This window comes from Erithacus rubecula (assembly GCF_903797595.1).
Source record: "Erithacus rubecula genome assembly, chromosome: 6".
Classification (NCBI taxonomy): domain Eukaryota; kingdom Metazoa; phylum Chordata; class Aves; order Passeriformes; family Muscicapidae; genus Erithacus; species Erithacus rubecula.
Genome location: NC_136688.1, coordinates 50,537,623 through 50,557,183, shown reverse-complemented (window position 1 = coordinate 50,557,183; position 19,561 = coordinate 50,537,623). Strand labels below are relative to the sequence as shown.

At 42.8% G+C, this 19,561-nt stretch overlaps 1 protein-coding gene across 4 annotated transcripts in view; it reads right to left on the bottom strand.

Annotated features, from left to right (window-relative positions):
* The window catches only part of RCOR1 (REST corepressor 1), a 136,480-nt gene that overhangs the window by 23,445 nt on the left and 93,474 nt on the right, over positions 1 to 19,561 (bottom strand). For all 4 annotated transcript variants that reach the window (XM_079309498.1, XM_079309496.1, XM_079309497.1 and 1 more), the window contains 2 exons: positions 17,576 to 17,659; positions 55 to 107 (listed from right to left, as the gene is read on the bottom strand). In XM_079309498.1, the coding sequence (XP_079165624.1) occupies positions 55 to 107; positions 17,576 to 17,659 (137 nt within the window). The remainder of the gene's footprint in view (positions 1 to 54; positions 108 to 17,575; positions 17,660 to 19,561) is intronic.

The following is a 19,561-nucleotide window of genomic DNA, read 5'->3' as shown; positions in this document are numbered from 1 at the left end:
GTTTGAATATTTGCTGAAAAATACTTTAAAATAAAGCGTTCAGAGGGCTGTTACCTGCTCCATATTGTATCCATGCTTCTCTTTAGCAATGGCAATATATTCATCCACTGAAAAACAAAGAGAAGGTATTAAGTACATTTCATATAATGATCTCATCTCAGCTTCCCTTCCCTTTCCCAGTCTAAAACCTAGATGTGCAGCTCTGACTCCAGCCCTCCACAGAGAGCTCTCATGAACAGCTACTGTTTCCAACAATTCAGAAACAAAAGGAAACATAATTAAAATAAACCAGACAAACTATGTATTTTCTTTAACAAGACTAAATGGTCCACGATCTCTAATCCAGTTCCAGTACTTCTGAAACACTGCCTATAGTATTTCAGAACTTGTTCATCAAAACTGTAGACATGACTGTGTCAGCTGCTTTTAGGGGTGTGTGTTCATTTTGTGGTGGGTTTTTAATTGGTTGTTTGGTGGCGATTCTTTTTAATAGCCCCAAAGTAGTTGTTTTCTGAAGGAAAAATAACCCCAGACACAATCCATATCTTCCAATACTGCCAGAATCCTAGTGTTGCACAACCACTGCAGATATCTTGGTAATTTTTTTAATTCTAACGTTTCAGCACTTTTTATCTTGGACCAAACCCTACACTCTTGTATCATAATGTCCTATGAGCTTTTAATCTTTACAATAAGAGCATGCCCTGAGAAGTTGTATTTCATATAGATGGGACTAAACCCAAATGTCTTTCACTCAGAGTGACTGAGCCCACATTATGTCCAACAGCACCCATTTGAAAAAAGTGGATCAAAGTTAGTAGCAGTGGCATTCTGAAGTCTGTGCCCTTTTACCTGATCATTGTTAACCACACTTCAACAATAATAACACCCTCGAAAACAAAAAAATAATGTAAAAGGTGAGACTCCTGCTTCACCTAGTGGAGTGGAAGATGCTAGAAGCACTGGTGTCTGTACAGTCCCCAACAATATGCTAGAACCCTGACCTAAAACTGACACAAATAGCCAAAGTTTTCATCCCTCTACAAAATTTGGACTTCACAATGAGTCCCACAGCAATGGACTCAAAAATCATTTGCCCTTCTTTTTCTACAGATACCCAGGGAGGGATGAAAGCAAATTCAAGTGCTGAGCACCAGACTCATGGAGAATGTGTGCAGCAAGGAAAGGGTTCTGTACACTCTGCAGCTAAGGAAGCCACATTTCCCACAGTCTGGACCTCATGATTAACTTTAGCTCTCAAATGTGCTTCTCATATATTTTCTACCTTTATAAACACTCTTATAGAATAGTATGGCATTCTTGAAAGCTTTTCCTTCAAGCTGTGACAGTCTTCAATTATTCCTTCAGCTTATTAAACTAAGCTATAAGCTCAAAAGGTACTGGTGAAAACAGAAAAGATAAATCAGAAAATGCACAGCAGGAGAGCACCAGCCTCTTATTTTCAACTTGTCATTAATAATAAGAATTTAGATCTAGGTGCTTAAAGTAGACATCTCATCTTTAAACTTGCCAATATGACATGTGATAGTAATCACAGACCTTCATCTGGAAAAAAAAATTTTGTGTTAATTTTCACAAAAAGGTGTTGGAAGAGAGGGCTTAGTTAAGTGTCCTGCAAAAGCCCATGAAAATATTAATACAGTCATATGTTGTGGCAGAAAAGCATGCTATAAACACAGGCACAGTTCCACATTAACAAGAACATTCCATGAGATTCTTGTCCTTCCAAGCTCCCACCTGCACACAACAGCAACTCCCAACAGGCTGACAAACCTGTTCATTGCTCCATGGTCTAGATCCATTCAGTAAAAGTTTTATTATTTATTTTCCTGTTGGAAAAAGGTCTAGCCACAAACACATCTGTCTCTCTAAGTCAACAAATTATTTCTAAGAACCATGTTGAATTGGGATGAAAACCATCCCTTCTTGCAAACAACCTTTTCTTGCACAAGGGAAACATAATAAAATAGTTGAAAATGCAGTGGAAGTGCTTGGCACAATGACCAATTCCCTAGGCTGAATTTGCTGCATTGCCTAATAGAGCATCCTGTTGCTGATGCCTAGTATGAATCCTGAAAATCAGCTTCACCACAGGAAAAAAAAACCAACTTGCAAAACCACATCCCAACTAGAGAACATGATCCAGAAGGGACACACAGGGTAAACAAGGACAGAGAAGGGAACTGCCTCATATACACACATCCCTTCCCCCACATTTCCAATGGGGCAGGGAACATCAGCAGGATGGGGGCAGAACAGCAATTTCAGGTGCTTCCAGAGTTATAAAACCACAGCAAGAACAAAGGCTGCCAGGAAACCCTACAAGTAGCATTTCCCTGTTCAGCTAAATGCTCTCTGCCTCCTTAAAAAACAGATATTGCACATGCAGTGTTATATATTTTGTGTAAGGAGGACGTGAAGGAAGGAGGAGGGAAAGGAGCTGAATTCTCTCAAGTCCAAGGCTGAATTAAGCCCCTGAATGCTAAGTACTACTGCATTAACTACCTTGCTTTCACTGTGGAAAGATCTACAGCTCCTCATTTGACTTCAGCATCTTATCCTTTAATATATACAGAGAAGAGATGAGGTTGTTCTCCTTTTCAGCATATTATCTTTCTCATGCTTGATGTTGTTAAGCAATGAAAACATACCTGCTCCCCAAAATATAATTACAGCATTTTCTCTAACCAAGCAAGAATATTAGCAAGGTCCCACATATCAATAGCATTTCTCTTCAAACAAGTCAATACACTACTGAGCCAAACAGTAGATTATGAGTGACTAGACACCACGAAGATAAGCTTTCAGGAAAAGATGCTTTTACTGTCACAGTAGGTTCTGTAATGCCTCAGTATTATCTCTCATTGTTACAGTGGAGGAAGAGAAAAAAATAAGAAAAATGCAGCACATGAGCACACAGCAATACTACTCCTAAACAGTAAAAGAGCATTTGTGGGTAAAGGACAGACAAGGAGTACAGCACTGCACTCTGCTCTTGGCTTGTTTCCTGCCTGCTTACTGCCAATCTAGCCCCTTCTCTTGTCATTTCTAGGTTAATTGTGAGCTCACTCACGCTGATGCTTGCACCATCCGAAAGGAATGACAGTCCCTTAAGGAATCCTTCCAATCCTCTTTCTTTACCTCCCCTCTCCATATGCAGTAAGCAAGGAAGAGCACCAGCTGACTCACAGGATCCCTTTAGTCTCCCATACCAGTAGAGCCTGGAATTGCCACAAGCTAAATGCTTTACATGCCACACCAGATAAAGAAGTGTCCTCTTCCATCTCTGCCTTCCCTCCACACTCCTAGCAAGTACAGGGCAGCAGGCACGTGAAACTCTGCTCACTGCATTTCAGTGGCATTCAGTCAGGCCCAGCATGTAACCCAGCAATCTGTTTAGACATCACAGTTCAGAGCCAGAGGAGCCTGGGGCAGAGCCCTGCTTACACTAGAAGAGACAGCTTGCCAGCACAGCTCTGAGCTGCTTTCCAGAAGAGAACTAGCAAGAACAGCACAGCAATCCCAGTCCATTTCCCCCAGCATAAAATACACCACCAAACTCTCTTCCTACCAGCATGACTTTTCCCTGAACAGGGTAGATAAGAGCATCCTCACCTTCCATCCAACTCATTTCCCTACACAGAAAGACATTTCAGCATAGACCAGGCCAAAAATACAATGATACTTGAATAGAGACAGTTGTGTGACACAGAAGATGTATTGCTCCTGTGAAGGCTCTTGTTGCTACTAGAAACCAGATGGGGGGAGGGACGGAGAAGAGAACCATAAACTGTATTTCTTCACCTACTTGGTTGCATTTCTTCTCTTACATGCATTTTAGCTGTTGGAGTGAGGAGGATCCCTCTATCCACCCCACACCCAAAATGGAGTGAGCACTGGCCCATAGAGCCCCTTCCTACAGCCAGTCATGCTCAGGAAGGCAGGAGTAGCACAAAAGGCAGGGATGCAAAGGGAACAGAGCCTCACATACACACTGCCAACAGCAAAAAGGGGCACAGAGTGCTCAGATGCAAAAACACATCTCCTGATTTAAAAAATGACTGAAGGACCATAGGTGTAGCACTAAGACAGCCAAAGAAATAAGGGAAACGGAAGGGAGTGGCAAAGAAAGATATTTCCACCCCCCTGCCCTCTAGAGAGGGGAGTTTGACCAAAATCATGCCCTTAACCCCCTGAATTTTGTGTTCTTGCTCCCAGCCAGCTTTCTCATAAAGACTTGCCTTTTGCTAACTACCTCCCTGCAAAAATTCCTCACCAGAGGCAAAAGAAAGGCAACCCTCTAGGCTGACACAGGAAAGGAGGAACAAGAGCAAACAACTGCATTGCTGATTTTCAGTCTCTCATCCTTGAACAGTGAATTGAGACGTAAAACATGAGCATTTATTTCAGGAGGGTGGGAGAGCTCTGAAAAGAGAAATGCCTGAAAATGATGACTCCCCTTATCACCACTTGATCACATTATGATCTCTGTGAGTGGATCCTTCTGGAGAATTTCTCTCCCCCCACCCAAATTGCTTCTCAATGACCCCACAAGGATTAGATTGCATTCAGCAGACTCAGTGACCCCAAGGCAGTTTGCAGCATGAGCGAGTGTGTTAAAGCCTATAGGAAGCAACAGGAATGCAGAGGTAGAGCTGTTGCTGCAACCTCAGCTCACCCCTATTACTAGGGTACTGCAGGAGCTCTAACACTTTGCATATTACGTGATGCAATACCCTGACAGAACAGGGTGAAATGAGGACAAAAGCAGCATCCTTCGCAGCCTCAGCCTGCTTCACAGGGTTTGATCAATGCTGGAACCTGCAAGGAATTCTGGATATCACTATACATCCTTTCCTCCCCTCCATCTCCCTTGAGAACAGGGAAAAAAGAATAAAAGGAAAAAAAAAAAAAAGAGAGAGCCAAGACCCCAAATAAATCAATACTATATAAAGAAAATAAGAACATGTAGACACACACACGTGAAACTTTTCCGAATTCCAAAACACAATTATGACGGTACGCAAACGAGCGAGCAGAGTTTTCGCCTCGCCTATAAAAACGAGCAGCTGCATTGCTGTCACGCTGCCCTGGCAGCACTGGTGGAACACTCCTGCCACCTCGTGGTCCCAGCTAGGGAGAGGAGGCTGCCAAAAGCATACAGTCTGCTCAATTGTCTCCCTAAAGTTAGCTGCAACTGCAGGGGAAGCAGGCAAAGATCCTGAACGAAATCACTTAAAAGAAACTAAATTCCACCTGATCTTAGAGGTCGTTCTAACCTTAATTATTCTATGTTTCTATTCAAAAGGTTCTGTGCCTTGGAAAAGCTTCTTCATGGTAGGACGTGATGTAACAAGTAGGAGAAGAGTGGGAGACAGAGCACAGACTGTTCTGTGTCCTGTACTGACCCACCTGGGCAGGCACACAGCCTCCTTTAACACTGTTTCTAGGAACAGAGAGTGCTAGTTACACAGACACAAAGACTACTTAAAAACCACTTCACACAACTGAAGGCATAAGACAATTTAGGCTTCAAGTCCACTGCATCTGCAGCAGGTGAGGATAAAAGTCTGGATGTAATTGCAAGACAAAGGAAAACTTACCCCTTATCTGGAGAAGCTTACTTGAATAGGACCAAGAGAAAATATGCTGCAGCAGGGCATGGTAACTTGAGTCATGGGACTCCACAGTATCCTATCAATCTCCCACCCATTTACCTTCCTGTAGCTCATTGGCACTTGTGTATCATCTCTTATCCATGTACCAGCGACCATAGGGTGCCACTGCATGAAAAATCTCCTACAGCAGCAGAGTCTGACTAACCACCCCTATCCTCCATCCGCCTTGTGAGCACAGGAACCTGCCTGGAATGCCAGGGAACCAGAATGGCAAACTGTTCCACTCCAACTTTCCCAGCACATCAGTTTCCTCACCCAAGCATGCAGTTAAGGGCACACAAGCACTGAGTGGTGGCTGAAAGGATGGAGATGCTCGGACCTCCTAGGAGGGGCAGTCCTGGACCATCCTGTCACCAGCCCTACTCACAGGCTGCCCCCTTTTCCTGTACCAGCTCTGGAGACACTCAAGGCACTGACCACCTCCAAAGCAGAAAGCTATTCATGAAAGTTTTATACAGCTGTGTACCATATAAAAATCCCTTTTGTTGGGAGATCACACAAGCCTGAGAAGAGATGAGCCCTCCTAGTTTCAGCAAGGAATGAGACTGGCTCAAGCCAAAAGTGCGACTCATTCCTTGCCCCAGGCCAGCACAGTGGCAGGGGTGAGCAGGCGGGTAGGAACAGGTCTAGGTAAACTTGCAGTGGTGAGGAAAAAGTTGTTCACAGAACCACACCTGGAGCATGGAAACTGCAACCTGAGAGAGAATAAATCAAGGAATAAAATGGAGTGCCCCACTGCTGTGAGGTTTATCCCTTTAGAGACCCCAATACCTACCAAGTTTCCTTTGTCACACAAAGGCAAGAAGTGCACACTAATAAATTAAAAAGAAACACCACATTTCCTACCTCATTTTTTATTATTTTTAATACTGTTCTTTGCATGGCCTGCATCTAAGGACAAGTTCAAAGTTGAAACCTCAGTGATGGTTAAAGATGCCACTCATCTGCCCTTAGATTTTGCTTCACCAGCTAGAAGGCTGTACTACAGACACTTATGTACTGACAAATTACCATAATTTTTGTGCTTTGCCAAAACTGTATTAAACTCTTTACCAGGAAAGACCTTTAGTTAGTACATATGCAACTTTTGAAGCCTTTACCAACATATGTTCCTTCCTGAAGTTGTACCCTTTGCTGACACCATCACACCATGAAAAGTCTCAACACGCTGTGCATATACACGGGGCAGTGTGCTAATGAGGACTGCCATAAGGAAAGCCAGATGGCTGATGCTCTCTGCTGCTGCTGTTCTCCTTCAGAAAGGCCATGTGGATGCCCATGGTAAGGACATCCACAAAGGATCCTCTGGGAAGAAAGACTGCTTCTTACACATCCATCACATTCAACCTTCAGTCAGAAATTTGCTCAGCCATAGCATAATTTGCCATAGCAAACTGAACACCACTTTACTGGAGGGATGGCACTGGTTTAAATATCTACAGAGCCCTGGGCACCACGAACCCAGACACTGCCAGAGGTACTACAGAAAAGGATGAGAGAGACCTGACAGGGCTGTAACAAAGAGGAAATACTGTCTTTGGGACCTAGCAGAGAACAGGAAGAGCCAAACTGGATAACCATGGAACCTAAATTGTGACCACATGGAATCTGCAAGCCTGATCCCAAATCAGACACAGACACTGGACTGTATTAAATGTAATTATCAGAGCAATTGATATTGGGTTTAAAGCCCACGTGAGAACAGAAACCCAGCACACGTTAGCTTTTGGCAGGGATAAAACACTCATTCCCATGTATGACCTTCCAATACAGAAAGAAGTTACAGACAGGATAAATGCACACAGCAAACACCTAAACAACAAAGAGTTTATGGCAGAATAGCTCTTTGCATTATTCATTACAGTGCTCTCAATTCAGTCCGAGAAGCCCTAAAGCCAGATTTATTCTGCTGTCAAACCATGGCTTGAGTTCACCCTACTGGGAGGTTACAGCCTTGGATCACACACTTCAACTGCAGGCAGCAACACACCCAAGCAACTCAAGTAGCAATATTATAAATACAGTTGTGACAAGAGGTAGATTATTTAAAAAAAAAAAAAGTCATCATACCTTTCAGTGCAGGGGATTCTAACTTAGGTTAGAAGAAACCTCCTTTGCACAGATTTTTGTATAGAAATTATCATGCTCACTCCTTGAGAATGCTTGATCTAGTGAATGCTTTCCAAAAGCCATATTTGCTAATTTGAAAAATCAACAACCACAAAACAAACAAAAAAAAAGCCAACAACAACAAAAACATACCAGTTTGACTCACACTAATGACAGAATCAGTATAGGAAACCACAGTCAGGTTACCAACAATCCAATACAAGGCTTCAATACCCTGCCTAGAAACATCCTCAGCTCTTCATCCATGTCATGCTTTATACATTGAAATTCTTGGTCTGCAAAACAGTCAGATAGAACACCATAAAGCTTCCTTGAGTAATCTGCTGCCAACCAGCTAAAGAAGCCACCAAGGAACATCCAGACTGAAAACACTCTCAAGAGGGCAAAACCTACCACAAGGTCCATTTTCCCACCTCAAAGAGATTTTGAAAGCTCCTGAAAACCAGAACTATTATATTCTCTGCTGTTGTAGGAATGCAGACTAATGAAAGCCCTGTATGAGAGCCAGGCTTCCTAAACAGCATGTGTAAACTCCATTTCCCCACAACACAGGGTCTTTGTGCAGCATGAGGGCACACGCACAAGGGGTATGTGAGAGCAGAATAGCCATCAGGTTAAATTACAGCTCATTATTATTGCTAGTGATAATAAGGCCTGTGACAAGAAAGGAGAAGGCACGCTGACTCCCTTTATATTGGACACAAAAGCAAAAGAAATGATCAATTTGTCCCCTGGCTGCCTCCTTGAGGGATGTCACTTGGGCAGAAAGGAAGCATTGGGCAAGCCAGCAGTCAGCAAGAGGAAGGAGACAAGTCTGAGTCACACAGCTGCTGCCCTCAGCAGATGTGGATCACCCCACTACAGACAGGTCAGCCTCTGGGAGACACTAACACTCACTCACTAACACTGCATACATTCTTGCACTTATCTACTTCCTACAGGCTTAGAAGCAGAAGAGGCACAAAGGTTTGTCTGACCTAGCCAAGAAGTCCATGCAGAAAGCAAGGTTCCACAGCCAGATCTTGGATAACATCACCCTTACAGCAGCCTCTAAACCAAAGCAGTAGTGTTATGGTGACAGATCTTAAGGTTTTAAAATACCTGTCAAATTAAGTTGATTCAGAAAAAAAACCAAGTTACATATTCATACAGTACATGCAGAAACTTGTATTACATGCAGGCTCTGAGTCCTCAAGGCTGACCCAAAGATACTTTGTGGAAAAGGCTATCATAAAATAATGTTACTAAACAGACTCTGGGATATCAGTGCTGAGTTATCATGGCTTTCAGCCAGGAGTTAGAAACCCAGTCCTTACTGAGAAGTTATTATGTATATATATTACCACTAATCCTTGTGCTAGAAAATTCGCTACAACCCTACCACAATTTGAACCTGCACAAGAAGCACATGAACAGGAAAGTAACTTCATACAGAGCACAAAAGTAAGAGTACAGAAAAATTAAGCAGTAGGAGTAAAGTTCCTAATTAGAACAAATAATGCCATAGCAAACACATAATCATGAGGGAAGCTCTGGCACATGTCCTGGAGAAAGCCAAGCTGCTTTGCCTCCTGCACTAGCAGGTCTGTAAAGGTCACACTTGGCAGCATCATAGCAAGCTGTTATGGCATGACCTCCTCAAGTATTCCTCCATGGAGACATCTCCCACAAGAGCTCCTCCCTGCCTGTGCACAGCTTCCATCCCATACTTATATACTTGCTGACTAACTTTGCTCTAAAGAATTTTTTTTTTTAAAAAAAAAAGAACATAGAAAGTTACCCTCAGTTCCCTGACCCTTCCTATCTTTTGCTCACAGCCACCATAAGAGACCAGAAAGAACAACCCTGTGCTCTGAAATGCCCCAAGCCCACAGTTCCCAGCACGACTGGAGCACTCAGCCGGTCCCAGGGCTGGGCCAAGCAGGGGGAAGCAGCTGCAGCCTCCTGGTTCTCGTCACACTGGTCCTACAACTCGCTCAGCGCCAACCAGACTGGCTAAGGCTGCTCCCAAACGTATTTCAGAGCAAGGCTCACTGCCAGGGTAACTCTCAACACAGCTATCATCACTCCATTACATCCACATCATCCTGTCTCTAAACTTCTCTCGGGAAGAAAGCTCCTTCCCAGCGCCAGCACGGCTTCGGTGCCGCGGCATTTCCAAAGTGGGTCATGGTGACAGGCTCCGAGCAGGCCTGGATCACACTGCAGTGAAAGGAGGAACAAACAGGTGGCAGGAGAGAACAAGGCACATGAAGAAACTGGTGACTACCTCCCCCCCTCCCAGCACAGCAGCAAAAATTCCCCCAGGATAACACAGCTACCTCAGCTAAGACATCCCTTTCCTGGATACTCTCCAACACATTCCCTTCTTCAGGCTTTTTTGTTTGTGGGCTTTGGGGGAAAAAAACAAACAACAAAACAAAACACAACAACACAATCTAATGTACCTTTGCTACAATCCATTCAAATACACACTCTAGTTCTCTCAAACTAATTTTTTCCCTGACTCCACTACTGTGAAAGGGTTAAAAATTCATCTTAATTTAAATATGCATTCAGGATGCAGAAATATCAACCTGCAGCAATAATGATGAAAGAACTGCTCTGAGATTTCCACACAGCGCTGCAACAGCAACTAGCACAGCAGATGACAAACAAAGGGGAAACTGCAGCTAAGTTTGAGGCAACTCAGCCATTTCAGGGATACACCCATAGCCTTTGAATACTGGTTAGCTTCTTTTTGCTATTCATAATATTGCTACTATGTGCATCAAAAGTTGCATTAGATAAAACAAAAAATTGCATTCCCTCACCTTCATCTTTTCAGCATTTTCTGAAGTGCAGCAACTGCAGCTGCAGGGAAAAGTGGCCATGACTATTATTTATACAGCTAAATTCAAGCAGAATCTTAAATTAAAGACTAATTCTTTCATTTTTGAATTCATAGAGATGCATTCTTCAGCTACTGTATTTACATCCAAGCTTCACAGCTGCCAGGTTCGTTGTAGAATATGAAATTTGGATTAGGGATAAACATAAATGCAATTCTGCTTTTACATTAATCTTTTTTGCTGCCACTGGGACGCACAACAAACTGATATTTCTAGGTAAGAGCATACACATACAGCACAAACCTACGTTGGGATTTTTTTGCTATCTTCACTTGAGCAACAAAAGGTCAGCATATACCTTCAGGAGACAATCACAACTCCTGAAGTCCATCCCTTAGAGACCTAGCAGCCTTTTTTCCAGTACTCATACTTTTACTACTACAAAAAAAAAAAGGAAAACAACACCTCAGCAAGTAAAACCTTGGACACAAACAAGCAGAAAAATCATAAAGAGAAGCACAATATTTTCCTTTATAACCACACAGCACTCAGCCAACCACAAAAAAAATCCCAACTATAAGCTCAGCTAAGAATTCAACAATACTTTTTTTTCCTCTCTGGTAGCAAAGTCTAAGCAGCTTCTGCTCTCCCATCCCTGGCAAAGGTGGCTGCACTTTTACTGAGCATCAACACAAGCTTTTCTACCAGGTCTCAATAGAGGATGGAGGGGAGAGTGAATTCAAAATAAAACAATTTCAACTGTTTCAAGGACCCTGCTTAGGGCATGATGGAGAGGAGGGACTTAAAAACAGCTTTTCTGATACACACAAGACTATATCCTCTGCTGCTGCCTCAGGAAGGGTGCCTGTGTGCTGGGGAGGACGTGGCTCTCAAATATCTCTGAAGCAATATTCCCTTCCATTTGAAATGCATCCTGTAAATAGGGGCTTTATTTTCTAAAAGGGAGATTTTAAGATCAGCACTTTCCCCAGTCTATACTCTCCCATTTGGGGTTTTCTGCTCATATTTATTTATTGCTAGGGCACTCTACACCCTATGGAAAATCAGAGTTACTGATGATAGTGATGGAGTCATATGTTCACAGAAATCACAGGACAAAACAAGTAAGCCAAGGGGGAAAGGCTATGTCCAAACAAAAGCTCTATTTAAAACAGCTGTAGCTCAAATACACACTGAAAACAGAGACTAGCCACAAAAATCATGATCAGACATTTGCAGTAAACCTTAGAAGAAACTTTCATGTTCTTTATTCTGATAGTCACTTTAAATTAGAGAATAGACAAAATAGATTTCCAAGCTTGCTCAAAATTCTTTTTAGAAAAAAAACTAAAGAGTGATACATAGTCCATTTTATGCAAAGCTTAACCCTTGAACTGAAGCTGGAGACAGACTCTCAGAACACGCAACCTGCCCTCAGAAATTTTGGCATTCACCATCACAACAGAGAAGAGCTACCAAAACTCACTTGCACCCTAAGAAGGCTGTTGACACACTAAGGATCAGGGCATACTTAAAAATGTGGTTGGGACATGGGCTTTTTCAAATCCTGAATGCCAGCTCATAACTTCTTAGGGTGGAGCACCACAAGCTCCCAGTTACCCAGCCTGTGGCACAGTTCACTAAACCTTGCCCATCCAAACACCACAGGGTTAATATCTTTAGTAACCATAGCAACCAGCACTTCTTCCTCCATCAGAGCCTCAGCTGGCACATCACTGCCTTCCCAGCATCAGGTTTTGCAGCACATTTAGGACTGCTCCCTTTCCCCCCAGCCACAGGGTGTGGCCAGGCACATCAGGAGGATGTTGGAGCACTCAGATGTTTCACCTGATCCTGGCATTTCTCTGTCTCCATGTCCCCTAGGTGTTTCTATTTCCCCTCCACAGAGGGAAAGAGGATGTCTGAATTCTCCCCACGAGCACCAAGGCAGGCATAATGTAGCTGTAGCCTTAAAAGAGGAGATGCCACAGGATAACATAGGAAGGGATTGGTGAATGTTGAAGTTGGCAATGCCAATCAGCCACCAGGTCACTGAACAGAAGCAGCACTGCAAGACCAGAAGATCCAGTTGCCATCCAGGATCCAGTGTCCCATAGGTATTAGGAACAGTGTTTGCCTGCTCAGTGACACACCATAAACTGTAAATCCACTGGAGATATCCACCAAGCTATCAATGAGAAAACAAAACTCCCATCTAGCAGCACACATATTCTGTCAAGAAGAGAGATGAAAAACTACTTAAAAAGCAGAGCTTATCACCAGTGAAACAATACATCTTTCCTTCTTGTAGTTCACCTCTGAACTGCAGATGCATAAAAGCAATAATCACATCCTACCCTCTCGCCTGGTGTCCATGCCTCACTCCTGGGCAGCTGCTGCATGCCAACACGTGCTCATTTCTAAACCAACCAAAGTCATTTTTTTGGTTCCACTCACTGGCGCACTTGGCAGAGAGAGACACTGCTGTTTTATTAATAGCTTCATGCTGGCCCAGCTCGATCCTGTGCAGGGTTTCCACAGCATCATTACAATGCATTTTTCATTTCCCCTCCTCCTTCACCACGTGCCACTCCAAGACAGCAGATGCCTGTCTTCCACCTAGCTGTTCCTGCTCCTCAATGTCACCTTGCTCAAGGCATCACTCTTCCTCCTGTGTCCTTCCCCACCCTCTGTGACAGAGTCCTAGCACAGCCACAACAGCTGCCCTCCATGGCACCAAGTCCACAGAGTCTCTTGGGAGTCTCACTTCGAGAGCAAGGTCTTTGTGAGAGGTGTGACCCTACCACAGCACAGGGCATTTGGAGCAGAACTAGAAGGGGAGCACAGTTATTTTAAGTCCTAATGTTCAGTTACTGCACAGTGACATTTCTTGCTTTCTTTCATCTTCAAAAGAGACAGGACAAACTTGTAGTTTTGGGCTAACTTCATGACTGCTATGGTGGCACTGCTGTGCAAGTGACCCCTCAAAGGTAGAAATCTGGCAGTAGATATGGACCATGCTGGCAGCATTCAACGTTGGTATTAATATAGGCAAGGCAGTAAGTAGTTTGTATCCAAAATTAATGGTTAATAAGGCAGAGGATATTAAAAAAAAAAAAAAAAAATCAGCAATGTGCCAACACATACTTGTGCTTTCATCTTTTCTATTACATCCAGGCAAAAGATTTCTCCAATGTGATTAAAACATTTATTCAGCACATAGGGTGCATGGGGCCCAAACAAGCTTTTAACTAATTGTGTGAGCCTGGAGCATCAGGTATGCAGATATCCACCAGGTCTTGGCTGACACACTGGTCTTTCTGGGATTCATTTCAGCAGCTTACAAGAGACCCTCCCACAATCTCCAAAAGTTCAGCCAGCTCTCTTGCCAAATCCATCAGGTGCACTGTTCTGAGCATTGTCACAGATCTGCTCAGTGTTTTTTAGCAAGATTCCCCTTTAACAAGGGTGGGTTGCACAAGTTCCAGTGATTGCACAGAGCTCTCCCCTCACGAGAGCTACAGTTCCCTCTGAGAAAGAACTAACATGTGCTGCTTCCATCTTCATGCTGAGCCCCAGCCACAGGAACAGAGAAGAGTTCTGTGACTTACAGGCACAGGATGAATTCAAGGCTTTGGAGTACAAACAAAAGTAATCACAGGTGCCAATGCTTTGTGGATTGGAAGGATTTGCTCACCCACACTTCTGCCTGAAGAGCAGTATTGAAATGGATGTGCTAGTTGGGACTCACCTATGTACAGCCCAAGGGGATACACCAACCTCCTGGAGAACACAGCTCCTTCCACTTGCAAATTCACATTGCCAATGAATGATCTCCCCCACCAAGGATAATACATCACAAAATCCCATGGTTTAAAAAGGCATATAGAAATATGAGAATCCATCACTACCCTGGATAACTCCCAGCAGTCAATCTCAGGAAAAAAAACTCCACATGCTCGGACATTTCATTTCAGTCTGTGTGGGCTTATTTTGCAGCCATCTATTTGTATTATGTGTGTCTCTTATTATGTTAAAATTTCTCTTTGAGAGAATAATTGACAATAGTCCCCTTTCAGTCTCTTTTCAGTAAGCTAAACAGATGGAGTTTGCTTCAGCTTCTGTTTCCAAATTATTTCAGCAGCTCCTGTCTCCATCCTTTTCTCAGTTTTTAAACACTAAAGCCAGGGTTCATTCCTCTGACTGCTGCTGGGTGGAGAGGTAGCAAACTGTTCCAGTGACTACCTCACTCTTTACACCCACAATATCTTCTGGGTCAAGCAGGACACTGGGAAGCTTTGCAGAATTACTATCCACTGTTTCCTCAAGATTGCTCTCTAAGCCATTTCTTTCCAAACATCAGGCTTGATGTAGAAAGCCAGAGACTTGAGTACTGAGATTCATAACCCTGCAGTTGGGTCATTAAGAGCCCACTGCATTGGCAGCAGTCCAAGTAAGGAAAAGACCTAAAGCACTCTACAAGACTGTCAGTAGCATTAATTTTATTTACCATCCTGTCAGTCTACGGCTCATCCACAATTCCATATCAATTCCCACATCACTGATGGAAATGCTGATCATCATCAGTCCTCTCACACATCCCCATGGACATCATTTAATTAGGATTCACTATCAACAATGCCAAGACTTGTCAGTGAACCTGAGAGTCGCTGGAGAGACCTCCTGTCCCCTGATGTTCCTTCATCATAAACCATAAAGCAGAATAGGGAACTCTGCCTGTGACACACTTAGTAAGTGCTCTATAGCCATTGCAGAGCTCTGGTTTTTGGAGGAAGCTCCCCTCTTTTGCAAGGAAGGAGAACTGACTCAGGCTCTCATGCAATCAGTGCCTACCTAACAGCTCTCTTGAATACATTAGACCAATAAACTTATTTCTATCAATCAAATCCTTTTTAGTTTCAAAAATACCAAAGCTCCTACCTTCAGCAGCATTTGTTTTTCACATTTTCTAGAAATGTCAGATAGAGAGAGGAATACCTGATTCCTTTCAAAAGGATCAGCTCAGACTGACACAAAACAAAGCTATGACCAATCAGCCCCCACCCTGTTCTCTCATTCCCTGCACAGCTGCCTTCTTCCCATCTGCCATCCCCTCAATCACCTCTCAATGCTCCGTTGGATTTTAACTACTATTAGATACTTAATTTCTTAACTCCATCCCTCTGTATTTAATAGGCACTTGGGAGGTATTTTTTGTGCCATGTATGGTGCAACAGCCTTCACTTCCTCAAATTCCAAATGAATTTTACTATTTTTTTGCCGTATCTCTTTTGGAAAGTGAACTCACTGGTGAGACTCATAACCTTACTAAAATGTTTAATATTTTGAGAAATTCATTCTAGCCCTCCTCTTATATTCACATTGTTTTCCCCAACTTTTTCACTGTAGTAACAGACAACTGCCATCTAGTTTTTATTTATCAATGTCATACTACTTTTTTAATTACCTCTTATGTTCATGACATCTACTTAGCAGATATTATATCCTGTCTGTGCTCTATGAGTGTATTTTTGTGCCAATTACCACAGAATACTTAGTAAAGGATTATTTTACTCAATTCTACATATCTTCCCTCCTTTTCCTCCTCCATTCTGTCTTCCCTCTTCAAGAAACCAGTTTCCTATCAGGCAGGAGTTAAAGGTTCCAAAGCTGAGCTGAGATTCAAAAGACTTGAGAGGCAGCTACATGAATCCTGTGTCACAGAAAACCCATGAACAGTCAACTCCTTTTGGTGGCTGCAACTATTTCTTGCTGCTATACCTTTTCAGAGGTTTCTAGCTGTAAATAACTGTCAAATACATTCCTCTCCTCATCAGTCTTATTTATTTCAGCATCCAATAGCCAGTAGGGAGCAGACAAGGAAAAAAAGGGAAACATGATCCTTGCAAAGCCCTTTTCATCTGCAGATCAGTACCATCATCCTTCTGTAATTTAAGGGGCAACTTGCTTAGTGGAACAAATGCCCCAGGGCAGAGCACAGGCCTTTCATGACAGAGCCAGTTGGTGCACAATCTCTGCTGCCTTAATTTGCAAATGCCACTACATCTTCACATGTGCTTTATGATGCATCCCAGGACTAGGGGAAAATCAGGTATTCACTTAATAGTGCCACCACAAAAACTGCAGAGGAGCAGGAATGCACAATTCTCATTCTTGGCTCCAGAATTGGAAAGGATTAAAAAAAAAAAAAAAAAAAAAGCAAGGTATAAGCACAAAATCAAAATTAGCCCTTTTCAGCTCCCTCCCCCAAAAGTGCTTAGGTTTAGTTACTGCATTCAAACAGCAGCCCTTTAATCAAGGAGTCCTACTTATTCATGAGGAGAACTGTAGCTAGACAAGCCTTTCAAACACTAGTTCTGCCATCTGGCAGCAGCACTGAGACTTGTTCCCAGACACACACAGAGTGCTGTTAATTGCCCTCACGTGGAATTGCAAGGCACTGCAATTGTTCTGGCATTTAAAGCCTCCATGGGCTCCAGATGTGGATTTATCTTTGTGGAGGAAAAGGTACTACTAATTACCAAATATTTCCCAGACCCTTCACCCCCAACACCTTTCATTTTGCTCTCCCCAGTTATTTCTGTCTTCTACAGCACCAACAGCAAAAAAAGCCAATTGTGTAGGCCTGCAGATGAGTATCTTAAAAGAATTAATACCACAGAATAATGTTTGTCACATTTCTCTTGCTTTCCCTGCCCCTGTGGATTTGACACTGAGCAGCTGCCCAGTGGAGAACAAAGATCATCTGGGGATTGCTTTGTCGGCTTTTTTTTTTTTCAAATTAATTTCAATTCATAATGGAAAGGTCACAGATAAAACCTCTCTACCAAAAGTGGCAACTTTGCATTTTTGAAGTGAGGAAAGAAGGGAATAAAAGTAGTTGAAGAGACTTACATTTTGCTTCAGACAGATTCTGGTTAGGTGACCAGACCAGCATGCCGAGATTCTCTCTCTCCTGACTTCGCCTTGCAAGTTTGGCTTAAGAGAAAACAGATACAAACCAAGTTACAGAGAAAGTAATTTCAGATGCAAAATGGATACAAAAGCAACTTATCACGCATCTGCAACTTTTAATCAAGATACAAAACCCATCCACAGAGTTAAAACCCCATCTTCCCATTCAGACCCGAGGCTTTTCCTTGTTTCTTCAATGCATCACCCTCTATATAACATGACAGATACCGCACACTCTCATGCAGTACACTAAGCAGCATACGTTAGATCTAAATTAAAAGTTAATTAATGTTTCTCTTCCAGCACACTTGATTATTTTTCTTCCAGCCATCATTAAATGAAAAAGGGAGGAGCTCGGCTCAGGCAGCAGGCTCCAAGCCCCGGACATCATGAGACTGCAGCGTGCAGACAGATTAACCCTTCAGGGTAGGCACATGCATAAAACCTCCCACACTACACTTCTGAGTACCTCCTGCAGCACCCCAGCAGCCCTGCTGTGCCTCCATCCCCCATGCAGTCAGGAATGCCCACCCAAGTGACACTGGGTCCCTCAGGTCACAATCAGGTCCCAGTCTCAACTGCTCCAGAGAAATCCAAATGCATTCACACCCACACCAAGACAGGAACCCACACTCAGACAAGTCTGTTTTTAGCCAGCTTAACACCTGGCTGGCAGGAGAGCTCTGAAAGCCTCAAGTGAAGATCCACAGCTGCACATTGTTTGAAAAAGCAACTTCAAACTAAGGTATGTTTCAAGAATAAGCTCTTGTCAATTCTCATGATGTTCAGCCACAAAAAGTCAGAAGAGGAGGAAGAGGATATGAAGAGAAAAAAAGAAACTCCCTCCTTTGAGTCAGCACACACACAGCCAGCCCAACCACCCACCCTGGCAGAGAGAAACTTGCAAATCTTGTTATGAATGAGTACCTACAGTGCTATTTCCACTACAAAATGCCACATAACGCTCAAGTTTTATGCAATATTTCAACACAATGCTATTTTCTCTGCATTGTGCAATTAGACATATAACCACCACTTCAAGATGCATTAAAACAGGTCAGAAAAAATCTAGTAACACAAAATTACACTATAGTATTATGAACACTCATGGTTTCACCACTGCTTTTAACCTGAAATCTATTCAGCTAAGAACAGTCAGGCTTTAGATGACAAAAATATTTTAACATTAAATTTAAATACCACCTGTCAGCAACATATTTACACTGAAGTAGCAGTTTTTTTCATTATAGATACCATGATTGTCTTTCACTTGGGTTTTTGGGAAGGTTTCACATTGTTTTAGGGAGGTTAGCACCTACACATACAGGTATTCTGCACGCTCTGCATGTTCATTACCTTCTACACTAGGCAAAAAAAAAGGAGTGAGAAGAGACAACATCCTCTGTTGTCAAGAGATGGGAGGTGAAGACCTGATACAGAACACAAAGTGATACAGAACACAAAGAATGTCTGAAATTAAAATTACAAGTCCTGAAACATTTGGCATTAAATTTTACCTTCTTTCTCATTTCAAGTCTAGGCTGGAATGCAAAGAAATCAACCTCAAAACCTCACCTTTAACAAATTTTTCTCTTCGCCATCCTTATCCAGGATGTTCTACTAAAGTCTAACATGGGATTCAAATCATAGAAAAGTAAGTAAAAAGTCTTTCTCCTCACTATAACCTACACTGAAAAGCACATTCCTATAGCATAAAAATACTCAAAGACAGAAATCATCAGTCAGGTCTCCATCAATTTAAACACTTTCACCCAAAACCCAACACCCCCAGTACCCACGGCAGCTCAGGAGCTGGATGCCCAAACACTGCCAAGTGAGCTAAACACCAGGCAATGGCAGCCTGCCTTTACAACAGTCTCACTTGCTGAACTGGCAAAACTGACCTAAAGCAGGAAAAGGAAACAG